Source organism: Protopterus annectens, chromosome 9.part0 (genome assembly GCF_019279795.1).
Source record: "Protopterus annectens isolate FY-2018-M chromosome 9.part0, PAN1.0, whole genome shotgun sequence".
Classification (NCBI taxonomy): domain Eukaryota; kingdom Metazoa; phylum Chordata; order Ceratodontiformes; family Protopteridae; genus Protopterus; species Protopterus annectens.
The window spans coordinates 521,765,339-521,786,113 of NC_056743.1; the positions used below are offsets into that span (position 1 = coordinate 521,765,339).

The 20,775-nt window shown below is 39.1% G+C and overlaps 1 protein-coding gene across 2 annotated transcripts in view; it reads left to right on the forward strand.

Annotated features, from left to right (window-relative positions):
* The window catches only part of SLC4A5 (solute carrier family 4 member 5), a 765,106-nt gene that overhangs the window by 298,713 nt on the left and 445,618 nt on the right, over positions 1–20,775 (forward strand). For both annotated transcript variants that reach the window (XM_044083082.1, XM_044083081.1), the window contains exon 5: positions 6,335–6,430. In XM_044083082.1, coding sequence (XP_043939017.1) covers positions 6,335–6,430 — 96 coding nt within the window. The remainder of the gene's footprint in view (positions 1–6,334; positions 6,431–20,775) is intronic.

The window sequence follows — 20,775 nt, forward strand, 5'->3', positions numbered from 1 at the left end:
GTGTTTGAAGGTTGCCAATGTCTTTGTTTATAAGTTCCATGATAATACGCTCCATGGCCTTGCAGATAAGGCTTGTCAGACTGATGGGACGGTAGTTTCTGGGATCCAAGGTGGATCCCCCCTTGTGGATTGGGATAACTATAGCTCTGCGCCACTCAGTGGGCATGAAACCTGAGGTGAGGCTATGATTAAACATGACACTTAGGTGAGGTGCCAGTTCATATTGTAGCTCATGTAGTACACAGCCCGGGATGTCATCTGGTCCCATGGATGCTGTATTCTTGGCTTTAGAGAGTGCATTTTGTACCTGTGTGGCCGTTATTACTGGAATTTGGCAATCTTCCGGTATTGAGATGGGCCATTTAGGGGGGTGAGAGTGGGGTGAAGTTGGCACTGAATCGATCTGCCAGGATATTGGCAATATCCTTCGGATCAGTATATTTAATGCCATTCTGTTTTAGCTCAGAGCAGATCTGAGCATTACCATTTAGATTCTTGACATAATTATAGAATGCTTTGTGGTTGTCTTTGGAATCTTTGGCAATTTTATTTTCGTAACTAGCTTTGGAGGATTTTATGAGGCATCTCAGTTTCTTACTGAGGCTAGTAAGGAGTTTTTGCATCCTGGGATTTTCCTCTTTTCTGCAAAAGTTTCTTCCTTTTGTTGTAAAGTTTGTTTATGGCAGGGGACCACCAGATTGGCTTCCTTTTTTTGGATGAGAGCATTTTGGTTCTATTTGGGATGGCGATTCATGCATGAGTGGATGTGCTCGTACAGTGCCGTAGTGTAGGATTCAGCAGTTGAACTTTCAGTTCCCATCTGCATGGGTGTCATGAAGTTTGTCACTTCTGACTTGAGTAGCATGAAGTTGGCTTTAGAGAAGTTTTTTATGGTGGTTTCTTTACTGGGGGGTGGGGGTGGGATGTGGATGTTAAGGGTGATTAGCTTATGGTATGACCTGACTAATGAGGGGGTGACCATAGGTATGGAGCATTGATTTCCCATGTTGGTAATGACCAGGTCTAGGATATTGGAGCCCCTGGTGGGACTATGGATTAGTTGATCCAGGGCGTTGGAATTTATGAATTCCAAGAACCGTTGTGCAAAGTGTGAAAATTACAATTAAAAAGAATGCAGTACAATACACGAAAGAACATGAAAATACAAATACCACAATGGTAAGTGTGATAATTGACTGCTTTTTTACATCTGATGATCTGACGCCTTGACAAAAATAATCCCTGTCATATTGGTGGTAGATGATCATGTCAAAAGCACTGTATGCTATTCATCTATGAATTCAACCCATTGTTAGCCATTTTTCAAGAGATTTACTCTAAGCCTGGTTTCGTTATTCGTGGTTGTAGGTAAGAGAAACTGACAATAACAAAGGAGTGCAAAGCAGTGAATAGGTCTCTTTTCACTTTGATGAGATAGAGACCACAGACTTTTGATCAATACAGCTGACAGAACTTCTCTGATACACATTCTTCATCTTAAATTTAAATTTGAATGTAGGAGAAATTTTCATGACTTGTACATTTAAAATGTAAAGTAAGTTCAAAGGAGCTGATTTAATTGATTCTATGGAAGTTATAGGTGATGTGTGAACATGCTAATAAAACATAAAGAGATATGAGTTGGCTGGGATAACTGGATATTAGCCTGATGAGTCTGATATGTAAAGCTATGGAGCACATCATCTTGGACCAAATTAACAAGGATATAGGGAATTTCCAAACTCTAGATCCCACACAGTTTGGTTTTGTGACAGGAATATCATGCCTGCTCAACCTGGTTGATGACTTTGAGTCAGACACCAGAGCTGTGGACGAGGCAAAGCAGTTCATATAGCATACATCAATCTGGCCAAGGCCTTTGATACCATTCCTTATTCAGGAATTATTGATAAACTCAACAAACTAGACATCAACCCCTATATCACTAGGTGGGTTGCAAATTGGTTCAGATAGAACCCACAGTGTGAAAGTAGAGGACTCAAGTCAGACTGACGACTAGTCATGAGTGGCAAGATCGGTCCTGGGTCCTCTCCTTCTCAGAAGTACAGGCCAACATGGTGGGACTCTGGCTGACCAAGTTCGCAGATGACTGCAAGCTGGGAGCCATTGTTAACTCCCCAAGTTGTAGACATCCTACAGGAAGGCCTCACTGAGACGAATGACTGGTGTCGAAACCATGGCTTTAAGCTTGATGGCAAAAAATGTCATCATCCCCTTTGGGGAAAAACTCAGTTCCCACTAATTACCACATCGATGGGAGCCCACTGAACACTGAAGGTATTATAAGAGATTTGGGGACACAGGTTAACAGCAACATCTCCTTCGACCACCACATTGCCACTGTGGTCAGAAAGTCCTTCTATGTGGCACATCTCATTTCCAAGGCTTTTGCATCCAGGAAACTAAGAGGTAATAATCTCTCTCTACTCTTCCCTCATTAGGCCAGTCATAGAGTATAATTCCCCATTTGGTATGTACCTCACTAGACACCTGCAATAGCTGGAAAGGCCACAAAAGTACCTCACGAAGAGGATCATATGCCTTAAACACGTCCTACATGGACAAGCTCAAAAAACTCCAGCTATTCTCTGTCTCATATCGTCTACTAAGAGGTGATCTCTGCTTGACTTACAAAGCCATGTCTGACCCAACTCTGTTAGAAATGCTACATGTAAAGAAATTACAATCCCTGTGCACCACATGCTCCAAAGACCTCAACCTCATTACCACAATTAACAGTACATGCTGGAAGGACAGATTCATAACCCAGAGACTGCCCATGTTCTGGAATAGACTTCCATACATGTTCAGCAGAGCACCTCACTGGCCCTCTTCAAGAGAAATCCCGATAAGTGGATGGGAAATAGAAAGGTCGTTACGGAGATCACTCCAGTGGCTCTACTTGATAGAGCCACTGGGAACTAACGTCAGGCGGCATGATGCCAGGGCACTTCTGTGGGCTACGATTGTAAAGGCTCCAGGGCCATTATCCTAGTACACACCTATGAACCTATGTGCGGAAAATGGTATACTAATTACATCATGATGAAACCACAAAACTATGAAAGAAGATTGCTGAATTAAACCCTTTGTGGAATTTTATCCAGATCAAACAGAGCACGCATTCTTGGAAGATTACATTTAACTGGATATTTTTTTTTTGAGTTGATGTAAAATACATTTTTTATCTGACACTGATTTTGTTAATATATGCAAAAATGACAATGATAGCATGCCTAAGCCAGCTGGGCCTTTATAAAAAAAAAAAAAGTCAACATTACCTTAAACACATTCTTGTAGAGTTTTTTTTTTTAAATGATAGTAGTTTAGTTATAGCTAATGCTATGTCTTATTTAATGTGGCAGGGCTATAGATGTAACGTGAGCGATGCTAAATTTCAGCATTAATAATCTATGCTGTAGCAAGATATTTTACCTAAAAAAATAGTTCACATGTTTTAGAAGCAATTCTTTGTTTAAATATTAGATTTCATTTCAGTATGCTAGTTTAAAGCAAGATGCATTTACTGCACATCAACAAGTCAAATGCCATCATAAATATTCGTTCTAGGAATATAAACCTCTTCTGCAGCATCAATAGAATGGTTTGGAGGAATAGATATATTTAGCAGTGGATGCCGCTGCTATGGAACAGACTTCCCATCTGCATAAAACAAAGTTCATCCCTGTCCATTTTCAAGCACAACTTGGATTTATGGATGGAAACAGAAAATTGAACCCAAAGCTGCCCCCGTGCAACAAATGAATGATGCAGCTCCTAAATGCTTCACCCCATGTATGGAACCCCTCAAATTATTTATGGCATAATTCCAGTTATTCTCATTAAGGGTAATACATAATTATCTACCATGGGATGGGTAAGGCCAGTCTATAACCAAATGGGATGGGTTATTTTGATCAAAAACAGAGAAACTGGCTAGGCTTAAAATGGCCTGCAAGGGCAGCTAGCTTAGTACTTACCTATGAACATATGAAATGAACAGGTTTAAAACACAGCAATATTTAATCACTAGTAGTATTAATATTGTAAATTATTTTAAGGTCATTCAAGTATTTTATTTTTTCATATGATAGTATTTAAATAAGCATATCATATATGTTGTTTGAGATCATTTTAATTTAAAAATGTATATGAGTACTGTATTTAGTAATCATTTACTATACTTGTCTTATTCGATAAGGCATTTTCTCATTTAAAATTACACATGAATTGATGTTATCAGACTGTTTGGTTGCATACACTTTTAATGTTTTATATTACAACTATAAAATGTCATATGTTAGTGAAACTAAAAGGTCTACTGCAAGTGCCTATGTCCCAAGTACTCCAAGACCATTGTTTCAAAGGCAAGGACTTGGGTTTCTTGAAGATGGCATGGGCTACTGCTCATGTTGAATTCAAATCCATGTTTAGGCAAAGTGCAGGAACTGTATGGAGAGAGATCAAAAGTGCCATACCTCGCCTGAGCACAGTAGCTAAGTTTGGTCTAGATAAGTGTAGAAGACACGGAGAGAGCGGGACAGCTGATGGGAGTGTAGATTAGGGTTTCAGGCTGTAAATGGGAGGGTGATTAAGATTTAGGGAGTAGGAAGGGGATTTTTAGGGATAGGAAGTGGGAGAGGACTTTATTTTTAAGGAATGGGAAGGAAGTTGTAGGTTTAGGGAGCAGGAGGAGATACAGAATGTCCAGATTTTTGACTCGTATGTTTGCCCTGTTTTTCATAAAAATTTCTGGTTTACTGGCAAACATTAAGGAATGAAGTCTAATGAGAGAAATTTCATTTTCAGACTTCATATCCTTTGGAAAATACACAATAAAGCAAAACCTGTTATTCAAGCAATTTTCTAAGTTTATGAGAGCAATATTTAGTATCTATTCCTATTTTGGGCCTTTGTATCCCTTTAAGTTTTGTCTTTGTCCTGATTTCTTATGCTAAGAGGTTGGGAGGCATGATCAGTGGTAAGAAGATGGATAACTGTTTGCACCTGTTTTAATTGCTAAATAGCCCTTTTGTGTTTGCACTCTGTATTAAATGCAAATGAAAAACTGGATTTAGATGAGCATTTTATCTCCGAGATGTGACTTAAATGGCAGCTTATTTAAGTATCAGATTACAGTGTTCCACATTTTCTCTAGGATTTTTAAAGAGCTTTACATGATAGATATTCTTGTTAATGAGACAATTTTTAGAAACGGTCTCTGTCATACCTCAGTGAAATCTCTGTGCAAAGGCATTTGAGTATCATGAAACAGCATTGCAATATCTTAGAGGAGTATCAGCTCACCTATAAGAAGCATCACCTCTAATCCTTTGATTGTAGCCGTCAGGCCTTTGATTGTAGCTGTTAGGCCATTAGTGAAGACAGAAGACAGAATGAGGCTGAGAGGTTCATTAAGGTTATTAGCTTAAAATACATACAGTGATTTCTCTTGCAGGAAGTTAATGAATCAAATAAGGGGACTCGTATCCGTGCTAAGTAAGACCTTATTATGAACTAGATCGGCTGCCCTTTTTAGGTAAATAAAAGGAACACCAATCATAAGCTACTATTCGTAAAATAGTAACGGGTCATTATCCATGCAGGAATAAAAAGTAATTTTATATATTGCAGTTTCAGTGCTGAAACCCCAATACATCACATGTTGATAGAGGCATGACACCTCACATTTATTTTGATGCTCCTTTGCCTGCAAACATGTCATTTTTCCTAAGAATTTTAGCCTGACGCTCAACAGTCAGTTTCAGTTGATAGTCCTCAGTAAGAGGAACTATTTTTTTGGAGTGGAATGACTTTAGCCAGTTTCCAGGAATTTAGTATTATGCCTGAGATTAGCAACAAGGTAAAGTATTCGCTAGCAGTTTAGTAATGAAGAAGGCAGGAAACTTCTAGAAAATGGTGTGGACTTCATCCGCAAGACATGGCCCATGAGTTATCAATTTTACTAAAAACTATAACTTGAGATGGAGAAAATCATTTGAAATTAAAGCTATAAAAGGCAGGAGCATTATCTGTGAAAGATATTTAAAAGTGAAGGTGAAGAAAAGGGAAGGTCAACATATGATAAATAGTTGAAAATATCCTTGAAGTTATTAGGTTGACTTTTAAGGACCAAGATCTGCTCAGAAGCTGTATGCAACCATAAGTACAGCAAAATCAGTAGTGGATATCATAAGTGGAAGTGGAAAACAATACTTAACTGCAAAAGCTTCTTATTTAAGAAAAGAACAAATATTTGCCTTCTGTTAGCTTCTTAAACTAATCTTTTTTAATATTGCACTCCTTGATGCAGCTCGTAGTCCGAGTCGTACTCCTGTAGCCGGTGCTAGTTTTCATCGCTCCACCGAAGACCTCAGAACACGACAGAGTGCTAATTATGGACGACTACGTAAGTCTAATGTTATTAGGTACTGACTACAGTGACACCATAATGCATTTTTTCAACCTGACCTGTTAGCTCATGTGCTAAACAATCAAATTGTTTTCTTAACCTCGATATATATATATGTATGTATATATATATATATATATATATATATATATATATATATAAAGAAAAAAATTGTGTGTGTGTGTATATATATATATATATATATATATATGTATGTATATATATATATATATATATATATATATATATATATATATATATATATATACACATACAGAGAGAGAGAGAGAGAAATATAGCTAGATATACACACACACTTGTGTGTGTGTGTATACATATATATATATATAGATAAATATAGATAGATATACACCCGTGTATGTATACATATACACACACACACACACACACACACACACACACACACACACACACACACACTCCATTATTTTACCAGCAGTATTCTTATATACAAGTATAATTTATGATAATAAATGCAAATGCAATTTTTGTTCCTTATGCAAAGGTTTATTCTGATACAATTCTTCATTATTTGCAAGTGTTACCATATTTTACATTTTGCGAACCTGTTACAAGACTGCATTTGAAATTGTTCTACAGACTGTTTATGCACATCAATGTAAATGAGGCGCTGCTTGCTGTCTAATAAATCTGATGCTCTGCAAAGCTGCTATTAGTCTACATCAGCATTCAATCTCTAGACTTTATTGATACAGATTTCACTATAAATGAGGCAGTATTTAAAGTGACTAATGTTCCGTGTACTGCAGATCTTAGTAGCCAGCATTTTAATTAAGAAGATATACTGTCTGTACTTGTAAAATAGTATGAAAGGAGAAATGAAAAGATAACGGATATAAAACTTTGCATGAGACCAGCAACAGAAGAATTATTAGTAAACTGCTATAGATTACATATGTCCATTCATTCTACATGTGATTATGAATTTAATCCATGTCAGGGTCATTGTCCTGGCACCCAGTGAGCACATGGCAGAGAATCAAATCTTGGAAAGGGCACCAACCCATCGCAGAACACATACACACGCAATCATACATTGTGCACATAATTAAACGCAATATGAAAGCTCATATTTTCTTCCGCATCATGTCTTTGGGATATGAGAGGAAACCAGAGCATACAGTAAACTATTCTGTAGACACAAGGAGGACATGATGCCCACAGTGAGCATAGGACACACCTTAGGAGCACCAAGCCCTGAAAGGCAGCAACAAAATCCACAACAAATGAGTGTATTTTAGTGATAATGTCTATGTACTGCACTGCTGCACTGAGGCATTTTTCATACACGTTGATCATACCTGTGATTCTGGGACCATTGCTAATGCAGCAAAGGGAGGATTCTTGAAAATAACTTCTTTTTTGATTAGCACTTCAAAAGAAATTGTGTGTTGTACCCTCACCCCAACAAACACTTATAATGAAAATGAACACTGATATTACTCTGGTATTTCTAGTAGGACCATTTTGATTGGTAGTACCGTTCTCTCTAAGACTCATTCCATGTACTTGTTTCTAGTAGGACCATTTTGATTGGTAGTACAGTTCTCTCTAAGACTGATTCCATGTACTTGCTGATTACAGGGAAACTCGATGGAGAAAAATGGTTTGTGTACCTTTATGATACGAATTTTCCCACTGACAAGCATCGATTGTAACTTAGGAGCTATCCAGTTTTCACTTTATTGCAGCTTCTGGACATTCAGCTGGAAATTATGAATAATTCAAATTAGTGGAATTGTTAGGGATGATTTGTATAGCAAATGGTCACATTACTTCTGTGACTAAGAGGCACGGAGTACACAGAATATGCATGTGTAGTAACATGATGGTTTGTAGGGTTGGAAAAAAGTCACAGGTATATTTAAGAGAGCTGCAGCAAGCACTGCAGTACTAGTGCTGTGACTAGTAAACACAAAGCAGGTGTACAGTACATGTCATGTGATCTGTGTCCCCCAGTGCAAGCACTGCAGTACCAGTGCTGTGTCTACTAAACATAAAGGAGGTGTACAGTACATGTCATGTGATCTGCATGTTCCAGTGCAAGCACTGCAGTGCCAGTGCTGTGTCTACTAAACATAAAGGAGGTGCACAGTACGTCGTGTGATCTGTATGTTCCCGTGCAAGCACTGCAGTACCAGTGCTGTGTCTACTAAACACAAAGGAGGTGTACAGTACATGTCATGTGATCTGTGTCTTCCAGTGCAAGCACTGCAGTACCAGTGCTGTGTACTAAACGCAAAGCAGGTGGACAGTACATGTCATGTGATCTGTGTGTCCCAGAGCAACATATAAGTACACCCAAATCTCTGTTAACATGTTCCTAAAACACAGGTAATCCAGAAGGCTCGAATCAGGTCTGGTATCCCACCTGTGACCCAGAAGGTGACAAAACTAACAAGGAGGAGGAATAAAGACACCTTGTTGAAGTTACAAGTAGTTTATTCAGTTAAGTAGGTAGATGGATGGGTGTTTGTGCTATAATCCATTAGATTCAACAGGTCAGTTATTTAAAGGCAGTTATAGATATTGGTGGGAAGAGTCCAGGGGAGCTCATTGGAGAAGGAAAAACAAATGGCCTTCTATATCCCAGATTTTCTGCTAGTCAGCTCCCTTAGAACCTCCCACCATTGCCTGTAACTGCCTTGAAATAACTGACCTTTTGAATGTAATGGATTAGAACACAAACACCCATCCATCTACCTACTTAACTGAATAAACTACTTGTAACTTCAACAAGGTGCTTTGTATATTTTTGTATAATTTCTCTTGTTCACATTTCACTATTTCTTTAATTCTTTTTCCATATCGTCTTAGGGCTTTTACAATTACTAATGTATATAATACTGACAATCGGCTGATGTTCTCTTGCCCTGCTTTAGCCATTACAAACAGCAGTACTAGTCCCTCAATGGGGGGTTCAGACTTTGCAGAGCACTCCTGCAGTAGAGTCTTCTGACTGCTGACATTAGCATGAGTTTAGCTCTGTAGCCCCTCCCCTCTCCAGACCTTGCAGAATCACATTTATTGGGTCTGGCTATTGTCTTATATTCAGTACTGAACCCTTCATTTCTTTTCTTTTCTAAGTTATATTTGTCTTTATCACATACCCCTTCCTTCTTGTCTTCTTTTCTATAGTGACCTGCATTGTGTTCTCTTCTACTTTGACCTCTTACTAGTAACATGTACCTCTCCCTTCCCATCACCTAATGCAGTTCACATACAGTTCAACTATCTGTAGGCTCTCCCCAATGTATTTCATCCTCCTATATATCTCTTTTTTTTTAATATACACCCCAAACTTTTGCCATATGTCTCCGCTCTTTCTTTCTGCTATTCTAAACTGGTGCAGTGTTTCCAATGCAATCAGCTTTCCACCCTAATTTTTTCTAGTCTGTCTCTTCTTCCTTGTATGCTTGTCAGATTTTATAACTTATCCACCATCTCAGTTACAGTCATCAGTACATAGCGCATTTAAAACAAATTCACCCTCTTCAAAGGATGGCTTGCCACCAGTAACCATCATACTGTACTAGTTATTGAATCTGGCTGGCCTCTGTTTTAGATTAAAACTACCACTCGTTCTAATTCTAGATCTGGGAAAATGAGCAAATGAAAGAATGCGGTTCCTCTTTTCCTAGAAAGTTCAGTACCATTAGTTATCCACCTCTACTTCTTCTATATGATTCTTTTCTGATGTGTTATCTATTTGTTATGCTCTCTTGCCATTCAAAACATTTATCTTGCCATAGTTCATAATAAACATCATATTAAAGGAATTGCTACACCCCTTCTCCATACCAAGTAGCAATCACCCAAATCTTTCTTCCACATTTACATTTCTTCAAGGAACATGTTCTTAGAACTGTCATGTACATATTGTTATACTCTAAACAACTCTTATATTAATATGCATAAGTAGTTACAAATGTGGCCTCACAGCTGGACCTTGTTTGTAGATGAAGGCGATCACCATAGCATAGTATTGCCCTGCAAAGTTCTACAGCAGCAGAGAGACAAAAGAGAGACTTTGGCGTGATTAGTCATTTTTATGCATTTTCTTGCTGCCTTTAGCTAATTCCACCTAAAACGCCAATTTTCTAGAGTTTCTGTGATTTAATAAGCTTGTTTCAGCTACATATTGCACTTATTTTACTGCCTGCACTTTAACAAAGTTGTTTTTGTGTTTAAATTACCTGTTTAACTGTTGTAGGCTACACACTCAAGTGTGATAGCCATTTCTGTGCATTTGAAGTGTTTTTTTGATTGTATCTGCTTTATTTTCTGAAAAAAACAAACAAAAAAAAACTTGTTTTCCCACCTTTCTAAGCTAGTATAGTCCAGTTTTCAGGTTAGTGCTGAATTCAGGGCTGTGTTACAGGTTTCGGTGTTTGCCCATACCTTACTTGGATAGAAGGAGGTTTCTCTGTTCACTGTGAGAGCGGGAGCTTTGAGCAGCCTATCTGTCCCTGGAGGAGTGGTTTCAGCCCAGAAATTAGTAGTTTATTGGCTATTTTGGGCTAATTTCTATCTCTTTCATTTCCCTGCTATAAAACCCATATTTGCGAGGTGTTGCATGCTGGGCAGCGCTGGTTAGCTAGGGTATAACTATTCCCGGCTCCACAAAGTCTACTCTTCAATTTTTCCCTTGGAACTAGACAAACTTTCAACTTAAGCACTCAAACCATTCACTTCTCATCTCGGCACTTGCTCAAAACTCATAGCAAGCACTAATAAACCTTAGCACTAGACCTCCCTTATACTGTAGAGAAGGACAAGGCTCTCTATTCGACCTCACCAGCCAATCAGTAAAACAGTTCACTGTACCTATCCAGGCATGCCCAAAGGGCAATTTCAGGTGTACTCTCTGGTCCAACTGGTGAATCTGGGCATTTTGAGGCAATGTTACAATTGCCTCATGTACCCAGACAACCCTCTCCTCCTTCCATCAAACACTAATATATGCGAGAGATGCAATTATACAGCCAAACTGGAGACTAAGCTCTCTCAACCCAAGACTGGACCAGGCAGTCAAGAGGAGAAGGGAATTACTTGCCTCACACCACCAGTCTCACATAGACCTATGAAACCAGCACCGGCAAAAAACACACATAAATACACAAAAACATACTCTGAGGCTCTAAATAAAAATCTGCAAAAGCAACAGAGACCTCCAAAGCAGACATCCAAGCAACCTCCACCCCCCAACACAAACCATGAAACACACAGTTCACAAAACCAGTGTGCCATGCAATCACAGCCCTTAAGGCAAAATAACATACTCAACACACTAGTAATAGGTGACTCTATAGTCAGGCACACTGACGTCCCACTCACTAGGCTGAACAAGGAGAAGGTTACTGTTAGCTGCCTGTTGGGTGCCAGGATCCAGCACATAACACAAGTGCTCAGGTCACTGCAGAACAAGTACAAATAGGACTCTGTCATTGTCCATGTTGGTGTGAATGACCTGAGCCGTACCTCCCTGGACTACATGAAAAGAGACATGGAGTAGCTCTCTGATCACGTAGCCCAGGCCAGTATGGCCCTGACCCTGAGTAGCATCTTTCCCTCACCAAGTATGATACCACGGTATAGAGAAAAAATTATCAGTTTCAACAACTGGCTAAGCTTCTGGTGCCATTAAAAGGGGAACCAGTGTCTGTCAGCCTGGGATGACATGATCGACAAGCCACACTGCTTCGCTAGAGACAGCTTACACCTGTCACCCTTAGGCTTTCGAATACTGGCCAAGGCTCTTGCCACCCCCATAGTGCCTTTTTAGGCAAGGCTCAAAAGACAAACCCACCGCTGTAAATAGCACAAGTAACAAAAAACTGAGGGTAATGCTACTCAGTGGCAGAAGTCTAAACCTCAAAATGCACACACTAGAGGCACTCCTCAATATAGAGAAAATAAGGCTCCAGAGAGCACCCCAGCACTACCAGGCTACAACTCATACCATACATTTTGGCCACAAAACCCAGACTGAAATACAAAAGGCAGGTGAGTATCCATATTCATCAAGGATACCCACACCTCCAGGTTAGTGGCACAGCATGATGCTTCAGAGATCATCCATGTGCAGCTAGCAAAGGGGAAAACTGTTATTCAAATTATAGTTTGCTACAGATCACCCATCATGTTCCAGGACCCCCACTCCGCATTCCTGGAAACACTGGGAAACATAAAGGTCCTACCAAACACCCTGATATTGGGTGATTTCAATTACCCAAACATTAACTACTCAAGTACAAACTCCCTTGCCCAACATTTCCTAGAATTTATAAACTCAAACGCCCTGGATCAACTGGTCAACGCCCCCACCAGAGGTGACAACATATTGGACCTAGTCATCGCCAACATTATTCCACACTTGATGTCAAGCCCTCATTGGTTAGATCTGACAATAAACTAATCACTCTGGATATCCACTTTCTGGCAGCACCCCCGGTCAAAGAAACCACCGTGAAAAACTTTTCAAAAGCAAACTTCATGTTACTTAAGACCAAGGTGGGAAGTTCCAAAGCCCCCATGTTAAAGGATAACGCTGTCCAAGCTGCAAAATCCTTTACTAATGCACTCCATGGATCATGCTATCCCAAACAAAACCAAGACTCACTCCTCCAAGAAAAGGAAACCAGTCTGGTGGACCCCTGCCATAAACAAGCTATACAATAGAAGGTGGAAACTAGTACAGAAAAGAGTAAAATCCCAAGAAGGGAAGACATCCCTGATCAGTTTCAGCAAGAAACTACATTCCCTCATAAAATCATCCAAGGCTAGCTTCAAAAGAAAAATTGCCATGGACACCAAAGATAACCACAAGGCATTCTTTAGCTATGTCAAGAATCTAAGTGGCAATTCTCAGATCTGCTCGGAGTTAGTGCAGAAAGGCACAAAATACACTGAACTGACCGATATAGCCAAACATCCTGGCAGACAGGTTCAGTGCAAACTTCACCCCCTTCTCACCCCCAAAAGGGCCCATAACTATACTAGAATGTAGTGCCCCTGAAATCACAGACACTCAGGTTAAAACAGCCCTCTCCAAAGCCAAGAACACAGTATTAGTGGGACCGGACGATGTCCCAGGCTGCGTCCTACACGAGCTCAAAGATGAACTATCCCCTCACCTAAACACACTGTTCAAACTCAGCCTCTCCACAGGCTACGTACCCATAGAGTGGCGCACAGCAACAGTTATTCCACTCCACAAAAGTGGAGCCACAATGGACCCCGGGAGCTATCGCCCTATACGCCTGACTAGCTTGGTCTGCAAAGCTATGGAGCACATCATCATGGATCTCATTAACAGAGACATTAAAACACTGGACCCTACCCAGTTCGGCTTTAAGGGCAGATCATGCCTCCTAAACCTGGTGGACTTCTTTGAGACAGTTACCAAGGCTATAGATGAGGGAAAGGTGGTCCACACAGCCTACCTAGACCTTGCCAAGGCCTTCAACACCATTCCCCACTCAGGTATTGTAGACAAGCTCACCAGCCTGAACATAAACCCCTACATCACGAGATGGGTTGCCAACTGGCTCACAGACAGTACCCACATGGTTAGAGTTGTGGGAGCTAGGTCTGACTCTAAACTGGTTGCAAGTGGCATTCCCCAGGGCTCAGTCCTAGGACCCCTCCTGTTCAGCATATACTTCTCAGAGGTACAAGCAAGCACAGGAGGACTATGGCTGACCAAGTTTGCGGACGACTGCAAACTAGAGGCTATAACTGACTCTCCGGCTGATACAGACATCCTCCAAAAGGATCTCACTGAGACAGATACCTGGTGTCAAAACCATGGCCTCAAGCTAAATGCCAAAAAGTGCATAGTCATCCCCTTTGGAAAAAACAAAAGTATCCACAAACTATCACATAGTAGCCCCCTAAATATGGAAGTCGTAATAAGGGATCTGGAGATCCAAGTAGATAGCAACCTCTCCTTTGATAATCACATTGCCAAAGTAGTTAGAAAATCCTTCAGTGTGGCCCACCTAATCACAAAAGGGTTTGCATCCAGATCAAAAGAGGTCATTGGGCTCCTCTATGCATCACTCATCAGACCCATCATAGAGTATAATGCTCCATTTGAGATGTACCTTACAAGACACCTGCAACAACTGGAAAGACCACAAAAGTACCTCACCAGGAGGATCACTGGCCTCAAGCAGATGCCCTATTCAGCTCGAATGAAGAAACTCCAGCTGTACTCAGTTGCATACCACCTACTCCGAGGTGATCTCTGCCTGACATACAAGGCCATGTCCAACACAGAATTGTTAGACATGCTCCACCTAAAGAAAACCATATCCCCTCGAGCCACATGCTGCAGGGATCTAAACCTCACCACAACAATAAATAGGATGTGCTGGAGGGATAGATTCCTGTCCCAGAGACTTCCCATGCTCTGGAACAAGATTCCAGTCTACATTAGGCAGAGCTCCTCACTAACCCTCTTCAAGAAGAACCTTGATGAGTGGATGGGAAACAAAAAGTTTACCCCAGGGATCACTTTAATGGCACAGGGAACTAATCTAAGGGGGCGGCGAAAGCCAACACATTCCGGCTAGGCTTATAAATGCCTTCGGGCAGATAGCCTAGTACCTACCTATGAACAACTAGACATGTGGAGGAAAAGTCACACCATATTTAGCTGGAATCCCTTGGACTGATATATCTAACACTGAAAGTCATCAGGGTCTGTTTGTAATGGACTATTGATGTGCAGAGTCTCCACCCATTATTGGTGGTAATGACTGAGACAGTCATTTTCTGGCTGTCAGGTTCCCACTTCAATAAAAAAAAACAGTAGAGTCTTTAACTTTACATAATTTCAAAGATGAAACAGGGTTAATACAAAAATTCAAATACAATAACAAAGGAGCTGGTAAAGAATCCACGGATTCCACATTAGTCTAGCAAGGAGATGGTATAATAATTTCTGAAGTTTGGGCAGCATATAAAAATATGCTTTGGGATTTTTGCAGCTGATCTAAAATATTATTAAACATAAAACAATTTCTAGATATTTATACAGCAAGGCATCCATTTTTATATATACATTTATGTATCCCATAATTCAAAAGTACTACTTACTTATACATCATTGCAAACCCTAAGTTATCAATAACTATAATGCAAACTCTGTCTTTCCACGTTCGCCCTATATTGTTTAAGTTGAAACAAATTGTTCCTTCTTACTAGATATCATTAAATACCATCTTCTCAAAGGCTAATACTCAAATCAGGTACGCAAGATAAAATGAGATGCTTGGCCCCTAAAATTAAACATTGCATCTTCATTCAACATGGACACAGTGCCACTCTGAGTATGAAAAAGTCCAAATTTTATTTCCTCACACACTTCTTAATATCTGAAATGGTCTCAGCTAGTCCTGTATACTTATATAGCACAGAATGTAGACCTTTATTCAATAGCATTTTTTCTGAAATAACGCTATATTTGAATTATTGGTTACTTCGGTTTAATTGATCTCTTTTCCTTCAGAGGCTGACTAAATACTTTCCGAAATTGTAAACTTGTCTCCTTTTTTCCTTTCCTTCTCACCAAAGCCATCACAGTCTAAAGGGCTGAAGCAATGCGGTATGCCTAACTCATGGTTTAACTGGTTTCCATCATATCTTCATTAAGCGTAGAAACTAAAATATTAGCATTTGAAAGTCTTATCTCACTTGTCTTTTTATTTGCATGGAGACTTTCATTCGGGAGCATAAATATCTCTATATCGTTCAAAAAACAGAGATCAAGTCTCTTGTCTGATCTGATAGAATGTTTAGCTCTCCAAAACTAGTCTTTACTATAAGCCTAAACAGCAACTATCTTTCTTTGCTCATTTCTGCTAAATCAAACCTTGTAATAGACACATTGATTATTCTTTTTACAATCATTTGGGTCACTGTTAAATTTTAACACATTTTCTATAAATCAGTACTTTTCCATGATGTGCCAGTGTCTCACTGTGTTCTTTTTAAAAACATTATGTTATGAATTATCATTTAAAATAAATTCTTACATAACCCACCCTGCCACAACAGCCACCGATTCCAGAATAGTATAACCATGAAATATATATTCAGCTGTACAAATATGACGGACATCAAGCCATGTAATACCTGACTCCACGTCACCAAAGGCAAATATACATATGGTTTTAAAAGGAATTGTATTCCCTGTCTATTTTACTGGAATATGTCAACATTTTGTTTCTCAAGTTGAGGCCACAGTCTTTCTGGGGAACTAGGCCTATTTCAGGGGATGAGTGAGCATGTCTTAAACTGAATACTTAAAATTTTAAGTATATTGTATTATTTTGATATGGGGTCTGGCTAAATGTAGAAGAATAACAATCAATTAATGAGTATCTTACTGAAAATCAGTAGTCAAAGAATAATCATCAAAGTCAGATATTAGCTATTTCAATGGTGAGGTAATTGGTTCTTGTACAGTGTAGCAAATGGTTCTTTTGTAAGGGCAGACAAAAGCTCAAAGACATGTCTGTGATTTGAGAACCTGTTAGCCAGACTGCGTGGAGCTTGTATGAACTGGTCTCCAACTACCTAAGTGTTACACAGTCACTAAGAGCACAGCTCCAGCTCCAGCTGCTTCCTCTGTCATTGGTTCATTAATCAGTTCAAAGCTGAAACTCCTGAAGCAAGAAAGAGCATCCATAACTATAATAATACATTGATTTTATGGTGTGAAATCCACATTTTCCAAGCTGAACTCCCATAAAACAGTAAAATGGCAACACAAACTCAAAGTCAGAGCACATATATGTATTACAGAAGCATCAGTTTTCCATTCAAATCAGAGATAAAGCATTACAAAAAGTATGAAGAATCAAAGCTTAAGTAGTTCAGTTGCAGAAGATGTATAATGTTGTGTCTTTTGTCTTTTCCTGGTTAGGGATCGCCACAGCAGAACTCCGGTCCGCTAATGATTGGCAGTAGATTTTTACGTGCTGAGTTGCGGGCCCTGACACACAACCTTCAACGAAGGTACACCCATTCATGCATGTCTCCACATAGAAGACACTCTAGCTGAGAATTGAACAGGACAACGTCTTACTGTGAGGTGACGACGCTTCCGCAGCACCACCACCGCAGTCTCCAGAAGATGTATAATACAGAGGCAAAACACAGTGCATGATCATTGAGAGTCCATCCTAGTGGAAGACCCTTATACCTACACAAAGATAAAGTATTGTTAGGGAGCATCGTAGAAGTGTGGTACTGGAAGCCAAGGGTGACTTTATAATGGAAATTGAGTTTCTTCATGGAACTGCCCACCGCTTTCATGTTTCCGACGGCAACTAAAGCACTGAATACAATCTGTTGCCTATCCTTGAGTGTTAATAAAGTAAACTCCACCCCCACCCCAGTAATTATTCCACTTTCCTACCTTTGCCTGCATTACTGCCTGACTTTTACACTGCCAACTCTGGATTCTTTGACTGTTTTCACACTTATTAAAACAAAGTAGGAAAGGTGATGGCTCATTTTCAGGGTATTCAGGTGATGTGATGATTTAGAAAATGTGCAGCTATGTGTTTTCAGTGATTCTTTCTTCAGAGCATTGTGCTTACAGTCATGTGCGATCAACTGCTCCATATGTGAGCAATTGCCAATTGGCAACTCACAGAACTTCCAACTGTTCTTTCAAAAATAAGAGAACCTTGCCTGGAACAGGGATGCAGAGACACTGAGATCAGGCCTAGGGATAGTATTTTCTTTGAATGGCATGGTGGCTAGGACACTCAACTAACCTAGTTAGCCTCAGCTCCAGAAATATTACTTGGAACCTGCAAATGAGTCCAACATCCACAGGGTGAAAGTAGTGGGCAAGTGTAGTGCCAATCATTTGAGTGGCAACTGTAAACTGATTCTTGGGATATTGAATGTCATACTGGAAGCAGTGGAAGCTGAAATGTGCAAGATACGTTTAGCTAATTTTACCTCTACAGACAGTGCTGGTATATATATATGTAGTAGTACAGCATTTACAAACAAGCAAATTAAAGAAAAAATATCTGACCGTGTATATGTGATGAAACAGAGTACCTGCAATATTAATACGATATAAAAAGAATCGTCGACATGCAAGAATTACATTTTCTTTTCATTTCCTTTATTTACTTTTTTGGTATTAAGACATTGTTAGATGACAGATCTGCTTATATCTCAGAACAGGCTTTACCTCAGAAAGAATAGAGGCTAATTCACAAAACAAATGTACAGTTTTATCAAGCTGTCTCCAATGTAATAAATTTACAAGACATCTATAGCTCTCTGAATATATTTATGTATCCATGTTTATAGATAAATAGACATGGATTATTGTTGTATATAGTGTCTCTGACTTTTAATAAAGTTGCTGTGCACATTAATATACTTATTAACGTTTGGTTTACATGAAGAGTCTATGACAAAGTTAATTTTAATCTGAGAATAGTTACCTGTGATAACAGTCTGTAGGTGATGTGTAAGAAAGATGTCTATAGCTGCTAAGTCCTAATATGATCCAGACACTAATTCTTTTATCTCTGAACCATTTTGGGGAATAAAAGGAGTTTGCCTCACATGTGGATTATCTTTTATGTATGTTTTGCATACTGTTGACATTTTCAACATACACATACTAATACCATCATCCATGCGTCTTGTTAGGTTCTCCCCCTTAGATTGCTGCTTGGTATGTCAGGACAGTGTCTAGAACCAACATCTATTGGGAAACAGTTACATCAGTCATTGTGTTCTGGATGAGTTGTGATCACCAAACCTGCCATTATATCCTTTTATCACAATGCTACCTCAGCTGTATCATTCACACCTTAAGCTATTCACGTGCAGTTTTTGTCTTTTATGCTGTATGGTATCTCAAATCTAAGTTCAGAATTGTGGCTTGGGAATTGATATGCAACAAAATGTCATTGCTATAAGGACTGCATTTCCTACATTCTACATTGATGATATGGTGTTCATTGCCTTGCACTACATATATGCATACTTCTCAACTGTCCATATTTTCAAAGAATGTCCAGATTTTAGTCTTATATTTTTGTCTGTTCCACATAATGCCCCCTTCAGCATATACCCGACCAGACATATGCAACAGTTGGAATGCCCACAAGGGTTTCTTACCAGTAGAATCCAGAGTATAAACCCATTGTCGTACATGGATTACCTTAAAGCCCTATCTCTATACTCTGTCTCCTACAAATTACTGAAAGGCGATCTATGCCTGACATACAAAGCACTTTCAGATCCAGCTCTGATGGACCTTTTGCACAACTCCAAAACAAACAACATTAGAACCACTAGATCCAAGGATTTAAATTTTACTTGTGCCATAAGACATGTTGATGAGACAGATATGTTTCTCTGAGGATCCCCATGCTCTGGAACAGGCTCCCTGTCCATGTGAAGCAGAGTCCATCCCTAACCCTATTTAAGTGTAACCTTGAACAATGGATGAAAAATAGGAAATTCACCGAAGGTCTGGCCCCCATGTTTCTGATAGAGGCCGACATAATACCCAAATATAATCCCCAAACCTAACCTCTAAAAACTTTCTAATTAACATACCCCCTCTTAATAAGCACCCGTCATACATAGGGACACAATTGGGCTGGATTTTAAGGCTAGGTTTATAAAGGTCCTGGATATTTAATATCTGTGTTCTGAACATAGAGTAACTTCAGTGTGTATATTCTGGGTACAGAAGAAAGTAAACAAATAACTTTAAAAAGCCATGCATACAAACATTGACAAACTAAGAACCAAAAATATATGTTGATACAGAAAAAAAAAGCAGATAGAAACCACTGGAAAATAAAATCTACACTTTAATTGTATTTGAGAACTTTTGTTTGTTAAACCAAAATAAAGAATTTTGCAAAAGAATTTCAAAATTATAATAGGAGATTACACTTAGTGATATTTAATGCAAGTTTTTATATGTATAAATTTTCTTTTATAATATTATCCAATTTTATTATGGAAGTTGCACATTTGTCTTATGTTATGTAGTTTCCTGTATATTTCTCTTTGGTATTCTACGTTCAAATATTTTATTTTTAGCATACAGTAAAATGGTGATGGTGCTTTAAATGTGTACACAAACAATGATCAGTTAACTTAGGATTTAGATAAGCAGGTCATTTGTATTACTTAGTTCTGAAGAAGTTCTGTACATGACAATGCGAAAGTGCTCAGCTACAATTAAATTGCGGATTTTAATTTCCTGTGGTTTCCATCTTCTTTTGTCCATA